At 34.4% G+C, this 19067-nt stretch overlaps 1 protein-coding gene across 1 annotated transcript in view; it reads left to right on the top strand.

Annotated features, from left to right (window-relative positions):
• Positions 1-14224, top strand: part of LOC101211680 (rRNA biogenesis protein RRP5) — a 37061-nt gene extending 22837 nt beyond the window's left edge. Inside the window, exons 24-40 of the mRNA XM_011655620.2 lie at positions 43-126; positions 271-371; positions 770-923; positions 1117-1191; positions 1264-1420; positions 2102-2747; positions 3757-3814; positions 6113-6258; positions 6336-6519; positions 8260-8358; positions 8716-9101; positions 9179-9349; positions 12453-12549; positions 12662-12817; positions 12932-13162; positions 13249-13332; positions 13711-14224. Coding sequence (XP_011653922.2) covers positions 43-126; positions 271-371; positions 770-923; positions 1117-1191; positions 1264-1420; positions 2102-2747; positions 3757-3814; positions 6113-6258; positions 6336-6519; positions 8260-8358; positions 8716-9101; positions 9179-9349; positions 12453-12549; positions 12662-12817; positions 12932-13162; positions 13249-13332; positions 13711-13818 — 2937 coding nt within the window. The 3' untranslated portion in view covers positions 13819-14224. The remainder of the gene's footprint in view (positions 1-42; positions 127-270; positions 372-769; positions 924-1116; positions 1192-1263; positions 1421-2101; positions 2748-3756; positions 3815-6112; positions 6259-6335; positions 6520-8259; positions 8359-8715; positions 9102-9178; positions 9350-12452; positions 12550-12661; positions 12818-12931; positions 13163-13248; positions 13333-13710) is intronic.
• Positions 14225-19067: the final 4843 nt, after the last annotated feature.

Raw genomic sequence — 19067 nt, 5'->3', positions numbered from 1 at the left:
GCTTCTGATAAGTGAGATAATCTAAACACGCCTTGGTAACAGAAACGAAAGGCAGAGGCACCTAAGGACTTGGAGATGAATCAAACTGTGCATACTGTAGTGGAAGCTGTGAAGGAGAACTATCTGGTATGTTTTTGACGTTATTATTTAGTCTTCTTTTCTTCTTCTTTTTGTTCTTTTATTTTTTTGTGAAAAAAACTGTAGGAGATTATATTTTTGTGTTGTTTCACATTTCAGTCCTTTTCTGATTTCTATTTTACTTCATTATAGGTTCTTTCACTGCCAGAGTTTGGTCATGCTATTGGTTATGCATCTACGTATGATTACAATACCCAAAGGCTTCATCAGAAGCACTTTACCGTTGGTCAAAGGTGAAAACAGCATCTTACCTATCCTTGCCAAACAAAAGAACAAACAGATGGCTCCCTGTTTTCTGCTTTTCATTTTCATCCTTCCTTGAAACTGCAGACGTTTTTTGTCATATTTTCCTTCTTGTTTCGGGTGTTAGGAGTCCGTGGGACACTGGTTTCTTTTTCTTGGCACTCAAGTTTTACTATGGTCTAGTTATTGGGGCTATTACGGGGCTAGTTAAAATATTCATTATTTGCATGACAAGGTGTATACTAGGTAACCTGGTGCTTTTCCTGGAATTCGGGTTTTACTATTTTGCTTGGCTTGTTTACTTTCAGATTTATTTTTTTGGCTTTCTTTACCCTTGGACTTGTATCTTTCTAATTTTACAAGTAGTTTATGCATGAAATTAATGCAGTGTCGTTGCCACGGTTGTGGCTCTTCCATGTCCTTCAACTTTTGGGAGGCTCCTACTGCTTCTGAAGTCAATAAGTGAGGCCATTGTTACACCTGGTTCAAAACGGTCTAGGAAGAACTCTTCATGTGAAGTGGGATCTCTGGTTCATGCTGAGGTAGGTGTTTTTCCTTGAGTCTTTATGTTTGGTTGAGCTTGTAGTACTTATTGTCAGTTCTCTTAGGACTTTAGGACCTCATTCTCATTTCTCTTATTAGGAAAGCTTGCATTGAGATCACATTTTTTGTTTCACATTTGTTGCTACCGTGGAAATTGTATATAGAATTCTTATTTGATGCAATGGCTTCCAGATCATTGATGTTCAACCCCTTGAAATGAGATTGAAATTTGGAGTTGGATTACGTGGACGAATTCATGTGACAGAGGTAAATCTACAAATTTATCTTCCAACCAGTTCGATTATCATGTTCAACAAGCTTGACCAGTTTTGTGCACAGGTTAGCAATACGCCTGATGAAGCTTCAGAAGCTCCCTTTAGTAACTTCAGAGTTGGGCAAACTGTAGTTGCAAGGATTGTTGCAGAGGCTAACCATTCAGCTAGTAAAGGGAAGGGCTATCTATGGGAGTTGTCTGTAAAACCTGAAGTTCTTAAAGGTAAAGCAAATAAATCTCTAAAATATTTCTTTGATAAAAATCTTTTGGAATTGATTTATTTTTTTGAACTTTACTTTAAGGCATGGAGTCGATTTCAACCATAAATTTTCAATTTCATCAAATAGAACCCTAAGTTCAAATAGTTGGTGCATTTCTTGTGTGTATGATGTTATTTTTGTTCACTGGAACTGCTGATTGTGTTAGATATTTCTTTAGATACATGGGCATTTTATTGCTTTGTTTATTTTTAATTGTTAAGAAACAGATATTTCATATTAAAAAGGGTGAACACTCAATACCTGGATTACAAAAAGAAATATTGAGTGTTTGTTCTATCGTTTGTGAACGAGGAATAAAAACATTTACACCACCCAAGGCCTGGATTATAGAAAGGCCTTCCAATTGGTTGTTTAGGCTATGAATTTCACAAAGGGGAGGGATTTGATTTTGTGGTTAAGCTTAGGTTCTTTTATGGTTATGATTTTGTGTTTTTTTTTTGTTTTTATTGTTTTGTTTTGTTTTTTTTTTGTTTTTTTTTTTTTGTTTATGTCAATTTTTGTTGATGAATGGTTATATATTGTCAGTGTAGAAAGGCCTTCCAATTGGTTTAGTTACTATCATATAACTAGTATACTTGAGTAAAATTGTCAGTGTAGTTTCTAATGTGTGGTCTAAAACCAGATTTCAGTGCCGTGGGAGGTGAGATTGTAAATGAAGATTTGGGGTTTTCAATTGGACAACGTGTGACTGCATATGTAAGCAACGTAAATGGTGACTGGGCATGGTTAGCTGTTACTCGGCGAGTGAGTGCCCAGCTATTTATTCTTGACAGTTCTTCAGAGCCTAGTGAGCTTCAAGAGTTCTCCAAGCACTTCTATGTTGGAAAGGCTGTTTCTGGATACATATCTAACATTATTGGCGAGAAAAAAATCTTACGGTTGGTTTTGCATCATTTATCTGCCATCTCATCTGGAAAAAGTGATGAAGAAAACTCGAAGATTAGTAATTTGCCAACTGATGTTTGTAAGAAAGTTATATGTCATTTAAATGAAGGAGATATTGTTGGGGGAAGAATATCAAAAATACTTCCGGGCGTTGGTGGACTGCTCGTGCAAATCGGTCCCCATTTGTTTGGCAGGGTTCATTATACAGAACTTACAGATTGTTTGGTGCCTGATCCATTATCTGGATATAAAGAAGGACAATTTGTCAAGTGCAAGGTTATAGAAATTACCCATGCAGTCAAAGGTACAACACACATCGATTTGTCACTGCGGTCTTCAGCTGGCATCCTCTGTCAGAAAAATATTGAATGCAGCAACCATGAGTAAGTCCTGGTTTAGTATTGTGGATTTCTTTTGTGTTGACAACAAAATTATATTGGATATCTTCTGAATTATATTTTTGATAAACAAATCTGATGATTTGTGTCTATTTGTTTAATTTGATCTGATGCTTTAACTCTTTTTTATCAATTTCATGGTATTTCTTTTGTGTTGAAAACAAAATTATATTGGACAGCTTCTTCAATTGTTTTCTCGTTTGGCTTCCATCTTATTGCATCATGATGAAATGGAGGAAATGGGTGTAACTTGGATATATATATATGTATACACTCACACATATGTACATGTATGTATTTATGTATTCAAGAAAGCTCAAACATTTTTGAATCAATAATTTAATACCTACCTATGTGTTATTTATTTGGTTGATCGGTCATCATTTTTAGGGTCATCCATCACTGTCATTGATCGTGGCATTTATTGTCTTGGGATGTTTCATCGTCTGAAATACTTGGGTAGTTGTAAAACAAAAATCGAAGCATGCAAAATAAACTGTTGAATTTATATTGGTATATGTGCTATTTTGTTATGTTTTCCATTTTGTTTTTTGATTAGATGTTTTCCATTTTGTTTATTACATGGATTCATATTTAATACCATCATTAGAGGGCATGGAACATGATATTCTTTTGGATTTCTTACTATATTGAGGTAGTTTGTTACCCTAAATACCTTGGTGCCACGGTTTATTTTTTGACACTTGGGCTGTTGGGTTGGAATATCAATTGAATCCAAAGCTCTCCTGTTTATGTAAAGACATATTTATTCCACGAATATGGTCACAGAATGTTTTCTTTTTTACTCTGATAATTTCTATTCATGTATGTGGCAAGCTATCTTTTTCGTACTATTTTTATACATCTATTTAGTTGCTTTAAAACCATACAAGATTTAGTTTGTTTTATGCTATTAAACTTGAACTGATCTTATTAGTCAGCAATTAACATTCTTTTTCCCTTACTCCATATCACTTAAACCTTTTTTGCCCAGAAACATTGCTTCTGGACGAGTGAAGATAGAAGATATTCATGCTCATATGGAGGTCCAGGTATAGTTTATTATAATTATGCTCAACTTTCAACATGAAGTTGGCTTCTTCTTATATTTCATACACCTGTATTTGTTTTTTAGTTGGGTTGTTTTTTGAATTGGGAATATATTTGCCCTATATTTTATTGAAGATGGGATTAAACATTATACCCCCATGTGCTGTAGGTTTTATCTTTCTTCTTCTGGAGTTGTATTAGACTTTCTTTCAGAATGTGTAATGTTTATTATGTTGTAGATTTAGGATTTAGGGTTTAGCAAGTGATATTCAGTTATTGTATTGATACAATTTTGGTTTTGAGCTTAAATCTGCAGTTGGTTCGAACTTTTAAAATTGTTCTAATTAGTATTATCCTCATGGTTATTTTATGTTCAATTATTTAATTGATAGATGATTACATTGAATACATGGATTAACATGTTGTCACAGTTTATTGAAGTAATAGAGAGTATTGAGTCAAGGTGATTTTTAGATGGAGTAGATTGGGTTTCACTTGTGTTCAGGGTTATTGCTAAAATTTTGAGGGACTCAATGATAATAATTAGAGTTAATTTTTTATCGGCCAAAATAGGAGAAAATGAGGGTGAATGTTTACAACGCAATTATGGTAAATACTAAAACAATTAATTTTTGAACTTTACCGATTAAATATTATAGGCTAGGTTTAGCATTCTTTTCTAATAGTTTCGCTCAAGCCATACTGCTCAAAGAATGCTATGTAGGTTCATGTTTAGAGTGCCCACTTTTCCCTTTTAAAAGGAGGCCATATCAATATGAAGGAGAGGAGTTTTTTCCAGAGTATGAGGAGAAGAGTTCATGTTTCTGTGCATAAGGCCATGATATCATATGATAAAGAGTTTTTTTTAGTCTTGTGACAATATCATTGTTTCTTGCAAGGATAGTGTCATTTATATGGACAGCGACAACCATTTTTCTTCCAGAAATTGTTTGACCAACAGTGTTTCTTACAACTCCTGTGTTTTTTCAAACCAAGCCTCACAAAACTATTTTAGCAAGATATAGATTTACAAAGTTCACATACTTTGGTAGGAGATTTAGTTGTATCCCTATCCATATCTAGAACATCCATGTAAATTTATTTTTCTTGTTGACTATTAAGAAAGACATTTATGTCTAATTGATGAACATGATCTAAAGAGAAGGATGTAGTGTAGTTGGTATTCAATTTTAACATCCGAGTGAAGGTGTAAATTTTAGGATTTAGATGCTCACTGAGAAGTGTATTCTGTAATTGTATTCGAGGATTAATAGTGTTTGAATTTCTACTACTTAGTAATATTTATTTGTAAAAGGGGATATTAGTAGGTATTAAGGGTATGTTAGTAATTAGTTAGAGAGTTTGTTATGACTTTGGTTCTAAATAGAGGGAACGGTAGTGAGGAAGATAAACGATGTTATTGTGAATAATTTAGGGCTGGAGAGAATTTCCAAGAAAGGGAAGATCCAAATACTTGCTTTATTTTGTAATTTAGTTATTGTTTTATCTTTCAATATATTTGGGTTCCTGTTGTTCTCTTTCCTTATTTTTAATAGGTCTTTCTTCCATCTAAGAAAACCGTAGTTGCATGTATTGTAATACATCAGTAACTTTATCCTCTCAAATTTAACTATTCATTTCCTACCTCTCATTTATTTTTCTTTAGAATTTGTAGGGGGCCCTCTTTTGTTTAGAATTTGTAGGGGAGCCTCTTTTGTTTCTGAGTTCTGAGGTGGCATTTGATTAGGTTTATAGTGGGTTCTTTTTTCTAATATTGTTTTTCCTCGTACAAGGTACGGGGTGTAGCCATTCTCAATAATTGATTACAAGATTACTTATAAAAGAGAAATAATTACAAAATTTACACCAATCAAGGTAGTGGCGAACTACTACATTCAAAATATTGATTGTTATTTATAGTTTAAATATTACTATTATTTGGAGTCTTGGGCTGGAGGTTTGGCCATTTTGTCTATGTGCGTTTTTTTTTCTTTTTTCCTCCCCCTTCTCGCTTTAGCTGTTGTTACTGTGTCATCTATATTTCCTTCAATTGATTTTGATTATATTAAAAATACTTGGCTTAGCTGTTCAAGTCCTTTTTGTACTTATTTTCTTTTTGGTTTTTGGGTGTTTATAAAGCATATAAATATGGAAGCCTTTGCTGAAAGATGATACTATGATATAGAGAAAATGATTTCTTAAAATACATATTGGATCCTGAATAAGTTTTCAGACACAGTAATTTCCTTTATACTTGTGGAATATTGCCTAAGCTTCCTGTTCTGTGCATGATTTGATAGGGTTATGTGAAAAATATATCGCCCAAAGGATGCTTCATTATGCTGTCACGGGGCTTGGAGGCAAAAATTCTCCTATCTAATCTATCGGATGGATATATTGATAATCCTGAAAAAGAGTTCCCCACTGGGAAACTTGTTCGTGGAAGGTAAAACAAGTTTCTGCTATTGTTACACGTTCTTATGGTTTTAGTCTTTGAGAGAAAAATAAGAAACCATGATACAGGATATTATCCGTCGAGCCCTTGTCAAAGAGAGTTGAAGTCACCCTGAAGTCTGTGACTGAAACTGGTGCATTGAGAGGAAGTAATAATGATTTAAGAAGTTTTTCTGCTGGAGATATAATATCTGGACGGATTAAGCGGGTGGAGTCATTTGGTCTATTCATCAGCATTGATAATACGGATGTGGTGAGGATCTACTTACTTTTTCAATTTGACTATACATTGGCATGTTTGGGACTAGGAGTAGAGGGAAGTGGAGTGGGCTATAACAGTCCACTCGGGGCCATGTTAAGTTTTAGTTGGAGATTAGGATTAGGATGTAAAATAACCCACATGCTCTTATTATTCTTCAACCCTAAGGGGTATTTGTTTCAAGGTTGGGAAGTTCATTGATCAACATTTGGACACTACCTCTGGTGATTGTCATCAGTCAATCTCTGACACCACCTCCGGTGACTCCACCAGAGAACTTCCAGCAACCTTTTAAAAAAAGTTTTAAAACCCATTTGTGTATTTATTTTAAGAAGTTTTTATCTAAGGTGTTCAAATAAAAATAAATTTTTGAAAAACCTTTTTCTAAGTTGTTCCAAATAGGCTCATAGTTTAATTATAATAATATTTTTTAAAGTACAATTTCTCATTCTTTTTTTCTCTTGTTGAGGTTTTTCCTAAATTATTATTGTTATGAGATTATCTTTTTAAAATTCTCTTTTCCCTTTTTGGTTTAAGATTTATGGGTCCATTTTAGGGAATAATGCTTGTTAGTATATACAGTGTTGTATATATATTAATTAAGCTTTATATACATGCTCTTGTTGTATTAATAATGCTTGTTAGTATATACATACATGCTTCTTGTATATATTTAGAAATCCCTAATTTAGTTTAATAACATTTGTCATTTTCTTTTGTTGGTCAACTTAACTGGCTCAAAGACCTAGAATTATCTTTTAGGCAAATGTAAAAATGAAAATTCAAAACATTATGATTTTCTTATTCCTCAAATATGATTTGGTAAAAAAATTATAATTTAACTCAAGATTAAAATACTAGTTTATTTAAATTTGAAGTTAAGATATTATGATATTAAAAAAAAACATGATCTTTTTCAAATTAGTTAAAGTGACAAAAATTTATGAAATTTTCTTTCAAAACCTAGTAAAGTTCTGAATATCATATATATAGATAAGATTAAATTTATTAAATGAACAATGTAATTAACAAGATTTAATAGAATCACATATCAATTTTTATAAAAGAGGTTATATTATAAAATTTTATAATATTTGCATCCAGTAATTAACCAGTTTGTATAAATTGGTAGAAGGTATAATTTGAACTATATTTTCCAAAAGAAATATTTTATGTACTTAAATATATCTATGCCAAAAAATAATAGTGCAAAAAAATAGACATAATTTAGGATAACCAATATTTGTTTTACAGATTGCTATAATTTGGACTATAATAATCTGTACCTAAGCACATATTATAATAGTCTATACTACAATACTCCGTATAATAACACAGTTTTATAACATAGACTATAATAACCCACTACGCATCCCAAACGTCCCCTAAATAATTGCTTAGCTGGTACTGTCATCTTTGTTGTTTAAACTATGTAATTTTCAATATAGAATTAATTTCTAGTTTTTGCAATTGGCAAATCATTTCCTATGTGCTTTTCTTTCTCCCAGAAGGAAATTGGCAATTGGCAAATCATCATTTATGTTTTCATTTACACAAGCCGTTGGGTTATTACGTCTCAATTTCTTTTTCAATTTCAATGGCATCAACATCTATATCATGAAAATCTTACTTGACAGTTGTAACATTATTAGCTAGGTATACACTGATGAATGTTGATTTCAAATAATGAATTATTTAATGGTTAATTATTACCTAACTATGTTCATTTTATAGGTTGGGCTGTGTCATGTATCAGAAGTTTCCGACGATCCTGTTGAAAGCTTAGAATTCAGATACCATGCTGGGGACACGGTGAAAGCAAAAGTATTAAAGGTACATGATGTCGAAGAATGCTTCCTATCATAGTATGATGCCACATTTTACCAAACTGAAGTTTTTTTTCTGAGTGGAAATTTTGGGTTGGAAGTTTTTTTTCTTGAGTAAGTTGAGGCTGTTGAGCTAAATTCTTGTTGGCACAAAAATGGAGTTTGTGTATTAGATTTTTGTTCATTGGGCTTGCATTAGTATAAGCAACACTTTATCTATAATGTTTAACCTATGATCATAATTTGTCTTAATTTCTTTCGAAAATGTTTTTCCAACTTTTAATAACCTAAACTTCCAATCTTTGTTGCTCTTGCCATGAAGTAATGTGCTTTATGATTTCTAATAGTTCTTATTTTCCTCAAGGTGGATGAAAAAAGGCATCGTATTGCTCTGGGAATGAAGAGGTCCTACATTGGAGAAAGAAGTGAACTTTGTACAAATATGGAAGAAGAGCATGAAGATGCGGCTGATGGTGACAATTTCATTGGTGAGACTAGGTTGTCAATGGATCCAGATAGCAGTTCAACCAAGTTCAAGGATATGGATGATGACTTCGACAATATTGAACCTGAACAGCCACTTAGACTGGCAGAATCAAGAGCTTTGGTTCCCTCACTTGAGGTCACTCTTGATGATATAGATGAAACTGACATGGTTACTTTACAGTCTGAAAATAAAGAGCTGACAAGTGGCACAGACTCTAAGGAAAAGAATGATAGACGAGAGAAGAAAAAGGCTAAAGAAGAAAGGTAACATGCTTTTCATAGTCGTAAAACATGTTTTCATCACTTGGGCTGGTTTCTTATTTTTCAACCTGTTTGTTTAGGGAAATGGAAGTGAGGGCCGCTGAGGAAAGATTATTGCAGAATAATTCACCAACTACTGTTGATGAATTTGAAAAATTGGTTCGAAGCTCTCCTAATAGTAGTTTTGTTTGGATTAAGTATATGGATTTCTTTAAGGCGGACGTAGAGAAAGCCCGCTCAATAGCTGAGAGGTACTACCGAACTAACTGTAATTTTTATGTTAAGAGTATGAAAAATGAAGCACGTAGTCTTTCATCAACGTTGAGTAGTTTACATCATCTATCAACATTTTGGTTATTTCTATTTTGCTCACACATTTGATGAATTTGTTTTATAACATCATATGTACAAAGAGATTGATAAGCAATTAATTGGAATTGATTAGCTGAAGCATAGAATGAGTTACTTTCAAGCTAAGCTTCTCAATAAACTTGAAGAGTTGCAACACTTAGAATTTCAAAAGTCATTTGGACACCCAAAAGTCAATGAATCTAGAAATTCAGATTTATTCACATCTTTAATGTATTATGTATTTATCTAATGTTCTGTATTTTCATTTATTATAGTAATTGAAAGGGCATAAAATTAAATGTTGTGTCCTTTCATATAACATTTTTAATTAGTATAAACATAGTTTCCACATTTTGAACATAACTTGAATTTGAATGAAATTTTTCATAAAGTGTTATCTTTCAAGCTTTGTGCTTTTCTTTGTATTCTTGTGTTAGAATGCATGTTTAGGACTTTCAATCTAGTTTGATCAATTGGATTGTGAAGAGTTAGAAATCTTGAAGTTAGGAACAAGTTCTACTTTCTTCTTTTGCACATTTACTTTTTGCATTCTCATCAAGAAAATTATTCTCTTTTGCTTTTTCCACTCAAAGTATTTTTTTCTTCTTTCTCATTTTTTTCAACATGCACTTTCATTTTCTCTAACTTGCACTGCTCATCATGCATCACTAGTGGACAAAGGAAGAAGAATGTTTTTTCTACAATCTTTGGTGAATTTGTAGCGGTTAAGGTAGCCATCATGAATAGCTTTTCTGTCAAACTGCCATAGCCTTACCAACAACATTTCTCCATCGTGCATAGGTGCAACATCATATAAGATACTATCATTGTATCTTCCAATAAAAAAAGTCACAAGACATTGTCTATTCACTCGTACTTCTCCAATATTGTTTAGCCACTGAAGTTTGTAAGACATCCTAGGATGTGGTGTTGTTGACAAACCCAATCTTTTAACAAATAATGTACTAACAACATTCATATAACTCCCACCATCAATGATTACACAACATGCCTTTCCATTCACACAACATGCTCCTCAACTAGATCTTCTTTAACTTGAGCACTTAAAGCTCTTCTAATTACCAAAACATGTCCAAATATTGGTTCTTCGAAACTTCCATCACTAGCCTCTCCTATTTCAACAATTTCTTCCTTACCCTCTTCATTTTCACTTTTCTCTCCCTCAGTTACTACCTCACCATCTTTAATGGTCATTGTTCTTTTATTTCGACAATCTCTAGCGACATGAACTAACCCTTGACATTTCACTAACTTATCTTTACTTCTAAATTCACTTTTATTCTTCTGTTTCCATGATGATTGAAGGAGGAAGAAGGTTTGGAAGAATTGTACTTTGTTCTGTTGGTACTCAATTGTTTTTTTTTCACTTTAATGACAAGATGTCAAAATACGACTGCAAATCAACCTTGTCAGCAATCTTCTTGCTGAGGCAAGAGCCGTGCAATGAGAGTCTCCATTTCCTCATCAAGATAAAGTCAATCCATCAAAGTGTTATCTTTTTGTAGTAGTTTTCCATTGATTTGTTGCCTTGTCTCAATGCTTGAAGCTTTTCTGCCATGTCTCTTTGGAAATGATTTGGAACAGACTGCTTCCTCACCCTTTAAATTCATTACCATGAATTAACTGGTGCTTCAAGATTTCTCTTTCTGGTCATTAATTTGTTCCACCAAGTTATGAGCATAATCCTTAAATTTGGCAACACAAAATCTAACCTTTTGCTCGTCGCTATAAATGGTGGCAAACAAACACATTCTCTACCTCTTTTTCCCACTGAATGTATTCCTCTGGATCAGTTTTCCTGAAAAAATTTAAATTTGATCTATGTTACGATCAATTTGAGATGCTTCTTGTTGTGCTCTCCTTTGGACGTTTTGATAAGCTCTCCCACGACCTCTTCCTCTAACTACTCCATGTTTCACACGTCTTGGCTCCCCCAGTATTGTAACTTGGTCATCTAAACCATCAGAACCATCACCCTCATCTTGGTTGTCTTTATGGTTAATTACCACAAGTTGTGCTAGAGGAGGTGGCATTGTTTCTCATGCCTGATTTTCAATCTCCAACCTATCCAAATGATCTGTCAATGCTTCTATACTACTAATCATCCGATAACTCCCTCTTGTACCTCTCTTAATCGTACTATCATTTTGATTGTCCATCCTGCAAAAGTAAAAGGAAGTAAAGAAAAAAAATGGACCTCACCAGCACTCCCTTACTCTCTAGAAGAGATCTCACTAAATTTATAGGTTTACTCCTACGACTAGAAATATCTCAAACTTCAACAAGCCTTAAGTATCTTATGAGAATCATACCAGAACAATCCATTTGGCTAGAAGGTGGAAAGTCACAAAAATTTCTAACGTAGAAAACAAGTGTGGCTAGGTAATGGAGCAAACTTTTAAGAATCAAACAAGTAATGAGGAGTTAAGAGAAAAATATATAAATATATGAGAATGAACGAAAAGGTGTAAATGAAAGATGGGAGTTGCTGAAATATGGAAATATTATTTTTTAGGATACAAATCGCAATACTTCAATACTTGCTTGGCAAACTCTGTTTTCTTTAACACCTTAAACAAGTGACAGTATATGAACATTCACAAAAGGACGATAAGTCACTTTTTTTTTAACAAGCACAAATAACTTAAGAAGCAAGAAAATTGATAAGATAAAGAGTCACAAGAAATATGGAAAAAGATTAAATGATTTAAAAAAGAAGAGATGGCATGGAAAAGAAAATAAGTAAAAATATAATCTGTTCATAACACAATAAACTTGAAGCATAAGTATGTAATTGTAATAATTTTCTTGTGATGTAAATGCCAATTATTAACATTAATTAGCATGTAATTGACATTGATTAGTTGAAGCATTCTAACTCAATTTTTTTAGTGTTTTACCTGCGGATTATTATGGTTCTGGTGGTTTTTTGTCCACAAGATTATTAGATATTAGTACTGATTTGCTCGACTGTTTTTGAAGGGCTTTGAGGACGATCAATATTCGGGAAGAAAATGAAAAGCTCAATGTTTGGTTGGCTTACTTCAATCTTGAAAATGAATATGGAAATCCTAAAGAGGTAATAGAAACAATTAACAGCTTTTACATTAGACAGATAACCCAATTGTTTGATTACCTTGATGTGTCTCCTCGTACTAAAGCTTTGGTATTTTGATTTATTTTTTCTACAGGATGCTGTGACTAAAATCTTTCAACGAGCGTTGCAGTGCAATGATCCCAAGAAGGTTCATTTAGCATTGCTAGGTATGTATGAGAGGACAAATCAAGATAATTTAGCTGATGAGCTCCTGGACAAAATGATAAAGAGGTTCAAGCATTCCTGCAAGGTACTTTACTGTTAATGAAAGAGTTGGGTTAAAATATGTTCCAGGGTTTCCTGATATTGTAATATTTGCTGACAAATATGAAGTGCACTATGTGTTTTTTCCACGACTTTTCAGGTTTGGTTGAGGCGGATGGAAAGTTTGTTCAAGAAGAAACAAGTTGAAATTCAATCAATTGTGAACCGTGCCCTACTTTGCCTTCCAAAGCGTAAGCACATTAAGTATATCTCACAAACAGCTATCCTTGAATTCAAATGTGGGGTGGCAGATCGAGGTCGGTCAATGTTTGAAGGAATTCTTCGAGAGTATCCAAAGAGAACGGACCTGTGGAGCATCTATCTTGATCAAGTAAATTATTTTTACTGAATATGATGTTTTTATATTCTCAAAATGATAGGTCAATTTCTCATATTGTTATCTACCAATCTTCTCAGGAAATTCGTCTTGGTGATAAAGATATGATTCGTGCCCTTTTTGAAAGGGCCATTAGTTTATCTCTTGCTCCCAAGAAAATGAAGGTGCGTGCGATGCCTTACTCCTTTACTATGTACTGTATTTATCTTATTCTGATTTTTTTTAATTTTTTTGTTCTTTTTGAAAATAATCATTTTGGTATCTGAATTTTCAAAAGGTTTCTTTTCGCTTCCAACTTTTTGAATATAAGGTGATGGGATATACGCCTATTTTAGCACATGTACATATATACATGTTTGAAATCATTTTATTCATTTTTAAAAACAGAGTAAAAGACTAGTGATTTAAATAGTCATCTTTTAAAGGACATGAGTAAAACGAATATTTTAGAAGCCCAATATTGTAAAACCATTTCAAGAGACCAATGTTAGATTTAAACCATATTTCGTTTTGACTGAGCTTTCAATCTTCTGGGTTTGCAGTTCTTATTTAAAAAATATTTGGAATATGAAAAGTCTGTTGGCGATGAAGAACGAATTGAATCAGTGAAACAGAAGGCATTGGAGTACGTTGAGAATACGTTAGCTTAATGAAGTATGCTAATAAAGTACAGCTAGAGTGGATGATATAATTTCAAAGTAAGCTACCAGCTAGAGTCGATAAACTAAGAACTCGACAACCTCCCACATTTTTGTTAGCTGTGACAGTGGAGAGGTTTGTAGCTTTGTACGAGTAATTTCATTCAAGTTCTTAGTGAGAGAGAATCATCAGAGGAAGTTGGAGCTTGTTCTCCCCCATTCCAATTTTGTATCATATCCAGTTCTGACAGTTATATGAGAAGCTTGCAGTTCACAATTTGATTGTAAGTGAGAATGTTTCATGTATTTTATTTATTCTAAAGTGGTACGATATAAGCCTGAAAACCCATTTGCAGTTTGTGGCTAAAGAAAATTCAACTTGCTCGCTTATCTTATTTTTTCAACTTTTTTCCCCCAATTTTTGGTAACCATAAATTTCTATGGATTATTGGATTCAGTATTAGACGTATTTGAAACATGGCATATGTTTATCCTCATGCATTTTGAAATTTGGAAAATGCTTCTAAGTGGTTGGTACAAAAGTATCGTGCATCGAAAATTAGTTATTTTATTTAACTAGTTAATAGGAAATCTTCTCATCTTTATGTAGGGAGTTCAGACTTGATGACTTTCCTAACACAAATTTAAAGAAATCAAGTAATTGTTTGAATTAGAAATTTACAGGGTTTGGTCTCTCATTGAACGAACGAAGTTAGCAGTTTCGAAAGATTCTCATTCAAACAATTTAATCATTTACTTAAGCATTTTCACTTTTGACCTTATCTCTTTTTCATGTCTAGAAGCTAATTTTACTTTCATGCTATTAAAAGATCAAATCCATCCTAAAAGAGCACTTTAGTTTGTTGAAGCCCCTCTTTATTGATTTCTAGATTTCTAGATTTTATCATTTTATTCTTTTCGTTGTTTTGCTTCCCATCTTATTAATCCATCATTTCCTATTCAATGATGTATCCTTGTTCTTTTTTCATTATGACTTAATTTTTGTTAAGAAAATCAGTCTTGTGGATACCCTAAAGGTTAACCAATTCAACTGCATCAATCGATCTCACTTTCTGTTTATTTTCTAGAAAATTATATTATCTTGATTTTTTGATAAGAAACAAGTATGTTCATATAACAAAACAGAACAACCTAAGGGCGAGGGACAAGAGGGCCCTCCACGGAAGAAGTTAAGGAACTAAGAAATGATAGTCTTCCAACTGTTGAAAACCATTGAAAGACTATAATTACAAAAGTGTTTGGTGTAATTCGTACTCCACCAAGAAGCTGAGTGTTGTACCACAGTCCAAAAAGAATCAAAAGAATTATATCTATCTTAAAAAATTATACTATTCATTTCTTTCCAAATGCACCACAAAAGGGATCGAGTTGCACATTTTCATAAGATGTTTCCTTTTGGGCTATAACCTTTAATGTTGAGACCTTCAATCATTTATCTATCAATCTTACTAGGAAGACAAAGCTCCAAGTCAAAAATACTAAACAGAGTGTTCCAAGTTTTTTTTGTAAAGAGACAATGTAGAAATAGATGATCCAGAGTTTCCTCATCTTTAGAGCAAAGACAACACATCGAGTGGCTAAGCAATGTGTTCTGAACTTTTTTTTGTAGCTTCTCATGGGTGTTAAGGCTTCTGTAAGCAAGCGACCATAAGAAAAACTTCACCTTCTTCGAAATTTTATTCTTCCAAATATGACGAATCAAAGGAACAACAATGGAGGGGGATCTCTTAGTTAAGTTAAGAAAAGTAGACTTTGTAGTGAAGTTGCCATTAATGTTAGGAGTTCATTTAAGACTATTATTCCCTTCAGTGGGGGCCCAAGAATGAAGAATTTCTAAAATTGAGGCCGCATTGGCAATCTCGTTATCGAGCATATTTCTTCTAAGGCCCAAATTCCAGGAATGAGTAACAATACATCAACATTCGGCCACATAAACATCCTTATTCAGCGACAAAGAGAATAAGTTAGGGAATTTTTCTGTAAGTATTTCCGCGACAGACCATTTGTCCTTCCAAAATCTGATTTTTGTTCCTTCTCCCAGAACAAAAGCAGAAAAATTAAAGATCTCCTTGTGCTTTAAAATACCAGCCCACAATCTGTAAGATTTTCTCCTGTTTGGATCTTTGGTAGACCACCTATTCTCCTCTAGGCCATAGATGGCCACAATGAACCACCTCCATAATGAGGTTTCTTCCTTACTAAACCTCTCAAACCATTTAGTGAGAAGAGCAATATTCTTTTGCCTAAACGAGCCAATCCCAAGACCACTATAACAAATCGGGGTGGGAGTGCAATCCCATTTGACGAGGTGAGCAATTGGATTCGTAGACCCTCCTGTCCAAACAAACTTCTTGATCATCTGTTTCAATCTATTAATAACATTGACCGGAGCTTGAGCAAGGGAAAAAAGATAACAAGGGAGGCTATTGAGAACTGATTGCACCAGAGTTAGTCTACCCCCTTTAGAGAGGGATACATTCCTCCACCTATCGAATTTATATCTGAATCGCTCTTCAAGGGTGTTCCACATCTCTTTTCTATTATGACCCCCTCCAATAGAAAAGCCCAAATATTTAAAGGGAAGACAATCAACCGAGCATCCCGTAGATTCACTAAAAGGAGCTAAGTCACCACTGCTAAGGTTAATATCAATCAGGGAGGTTTTAGCTCTATTAAGGGAAAGACCGGCTCCCATAAGAAAGATATTAATCACCTTCCACCAGTTCTCCAAATTTCCATCCTCCTAGGAAGAAGAAAGAAGAGTGTCGTCTGCATACTGAAGATGGGTTAAATCCTCTGACAGGTTCTCAAAATGAAAGCCTTTTAAACTCCTTTTCTCATTACAGTAGTGAATAAGGCAGCTTAGAGCATCTCCCACTATCGTAAAAAGAAAAGGGGCAAGAGGATCACCTTGACGAATGCCCCTTTTAGCAATAATCTTTCCTCTAGGCCTGTCGTTGACAATGATGGAAAAATTAGTTGTCGACAAGCATCCCCATATCCACTTCCTACATCTCTTACCAAAGCCTTTAAGTTTCATGGCCATATCAAGAAAAGACCAATCCACCTTATCATAAGCTTTCTCCAAATCGAGCTTTAAAAGAACGCCTTTTCTGCCTCTTAAAGACGATTCGTCAACAGCCTCAGAAGCAGTTAGAATAGCATCAAGGATTTTCCTTCCTTCCACAAAAGCCATTTGAGAATCATTAATTATCGAATGAAGAACTTTTTTAAGTCTTGTTGGAAGCACCTTGGAGATAACTTTATACAAGGAGGTAATTAAGCTAATGGGTCTTAAGTCACTGACACAAGCTGCCTCTTTCTTTTTGGGGATGAGACAAATATAAGTCTCATTACATCTTCTATTAATAATTCCATTTTTTAAAAAATCTTGGAACACCCTTACGAGGTCGGACTTCAGAATGTTCCATGACTTTTTATAAAACTCTCCAGTCATGCCATAAGGGCCAGGGGACTTGAGACAACCCATCTCAAATACAACTTCTCTAATTTCTTTTTTGGTAAAGGGAACCTCAAGTAAACTCGAATCCTGTAAGCTAAGGCCTCTCCAATTAAGACCGTCACAAATAAACGGCGAGGAGATCCTTGTGCCATATAAATTTGAAAAGCAACTAAGGATCTCATCCACAATTTCCTTCTCTGTGACAAGAGTCTTCCCTTCGATACTAACCAAGGAAGAAAGAATACTTTTACTTTTACGAGCCGAAACCCATATGTGGAAGAAGCTTGAGTTCTCCTCCCCCTCTCTAAGCCAATGAAGCTTCGACTTCTGAATCCAGAACTTCTGCTCTTTCACAATCAAATCAAGCAGAGCCCCTCTACAATTTTCTCTTTCCTTCACATTTTTCTCGTTGAGACAACTTGACTCTTCAAGTGAGTCAAGAGAGTTAATCTTATCAATCAGCACCTGTTTTTGGGAGAAAATGTTACCAAAAGTCTCCTTATTCCAACTCTTTAAGATGGCTTTCAGTCCTTTTAGCTTTTCCATGAAGAAGAATATAGGACAATCATCAACATCCAAACTGCCCCACCAGTTCTCAACATTTTTTAAGAAAAGATGATGATCCAGCCAAGCATTTTCAAATCTAAAAGATGTGGGACCCCATGAATGAGCCCCCATTTTCAAAAGAATCGGAAAGTGATCTGATGTGGTACGAGGAAGTCTTTCTACACTTACTTCTCTAAAGAACTCCATCCATGGCTTGGATAGAAGGAATCTGTCAAGCTTTGAAGCAGCAGGCCTAATCCCTGATCGGGACCAAGAGAACCTACCATTTCGAAAGGGAATATCCACCAAATCCAAGTCCTCAATCAGGCTGTTAAAGCGAAGCATACGTCTAGTCGGACGAGTGCCAGAGCTCTTCTCATTTAACCATCTGACTACATTGAAATGACCCCCTACACATCAGTTTTCGTTGCACAAACCATATAAGCTAGAAAGCTCCATCCAGAATTGGTCTCTAAGTCTATAAGAAGAAGGGCCATAAACACGTGTTATCCATCCATAGAAACAACCATTAAATTTACGGTGAGTAGAAACAGAGAACTCCCCTTGAATTGAGTCATCCACCGTGACTGAGTCCTCTTTCCACAAAATAAGAATACCATCAGACGTACCATAAGCCTCTAAGGCAGCCCAACCAACAAACCGACTACTCCAAACGGACTTCACCAACTGTCGATCGACAATGCTTAATTTAGTTTCTTGGAGAATTACCACATCTGGATTGAATTTCACACGGAACTCTTTCACAACCGCTCTTTTGGGGCGAGCATTAAGACCTCTTACATTCCATGAGATAATTAACATAGATCACCCTCGAAGCCCGGAGGATTACTATCTTTTGCCGCTTGGGCTTCCCTTTCCCAACTACCTAGCAGTGCTTTAACTTCTTTAGTAAGCTTTTTGTTGTTGTTCGAGGAGGCCCCACCCTTCCTATGTGGTTTCCCTTTTCTAGTTACAGCCCGAATGCATAGTCATGTTCAAGAAGAGCCACTACCACCTCCTTTTCTAGTTACAGCCCGAATGCACAGTCATATTCAAGGGTTTGTAATTAATGCACAGTCATATTAATTATAAGTAATATCTCTAATTGGCTACTATATACCAATAATATCAAGGTAATGCTACTATAATGTGATATTGTGGTTGTTTGTTTTTAGCATAAATGGATAAAGAAAAGAGATCAGATTAGCTTGCTATCGGTAATAACTTTGAA

Source organism: Cucumis sativus, chromosome 4 (genome assembly GCF_000004075.3).
Source record: "Cucumis sativus cultivar 9930 chromosome 4, Cucumber_9930_V3, whole genome shotgun sequence".
NCBI classification, from domain to species: domain Eukaryota; kingdom Viridiplantae; phylum Streptophyta; class Magnoliopsida; order Cucurbitales; family Cucurbitaceae; genus Cucumis; species Cucumis sativus.
This window is presented reverse-complemented; position numbering and strand designations above follow the sequence as displayed.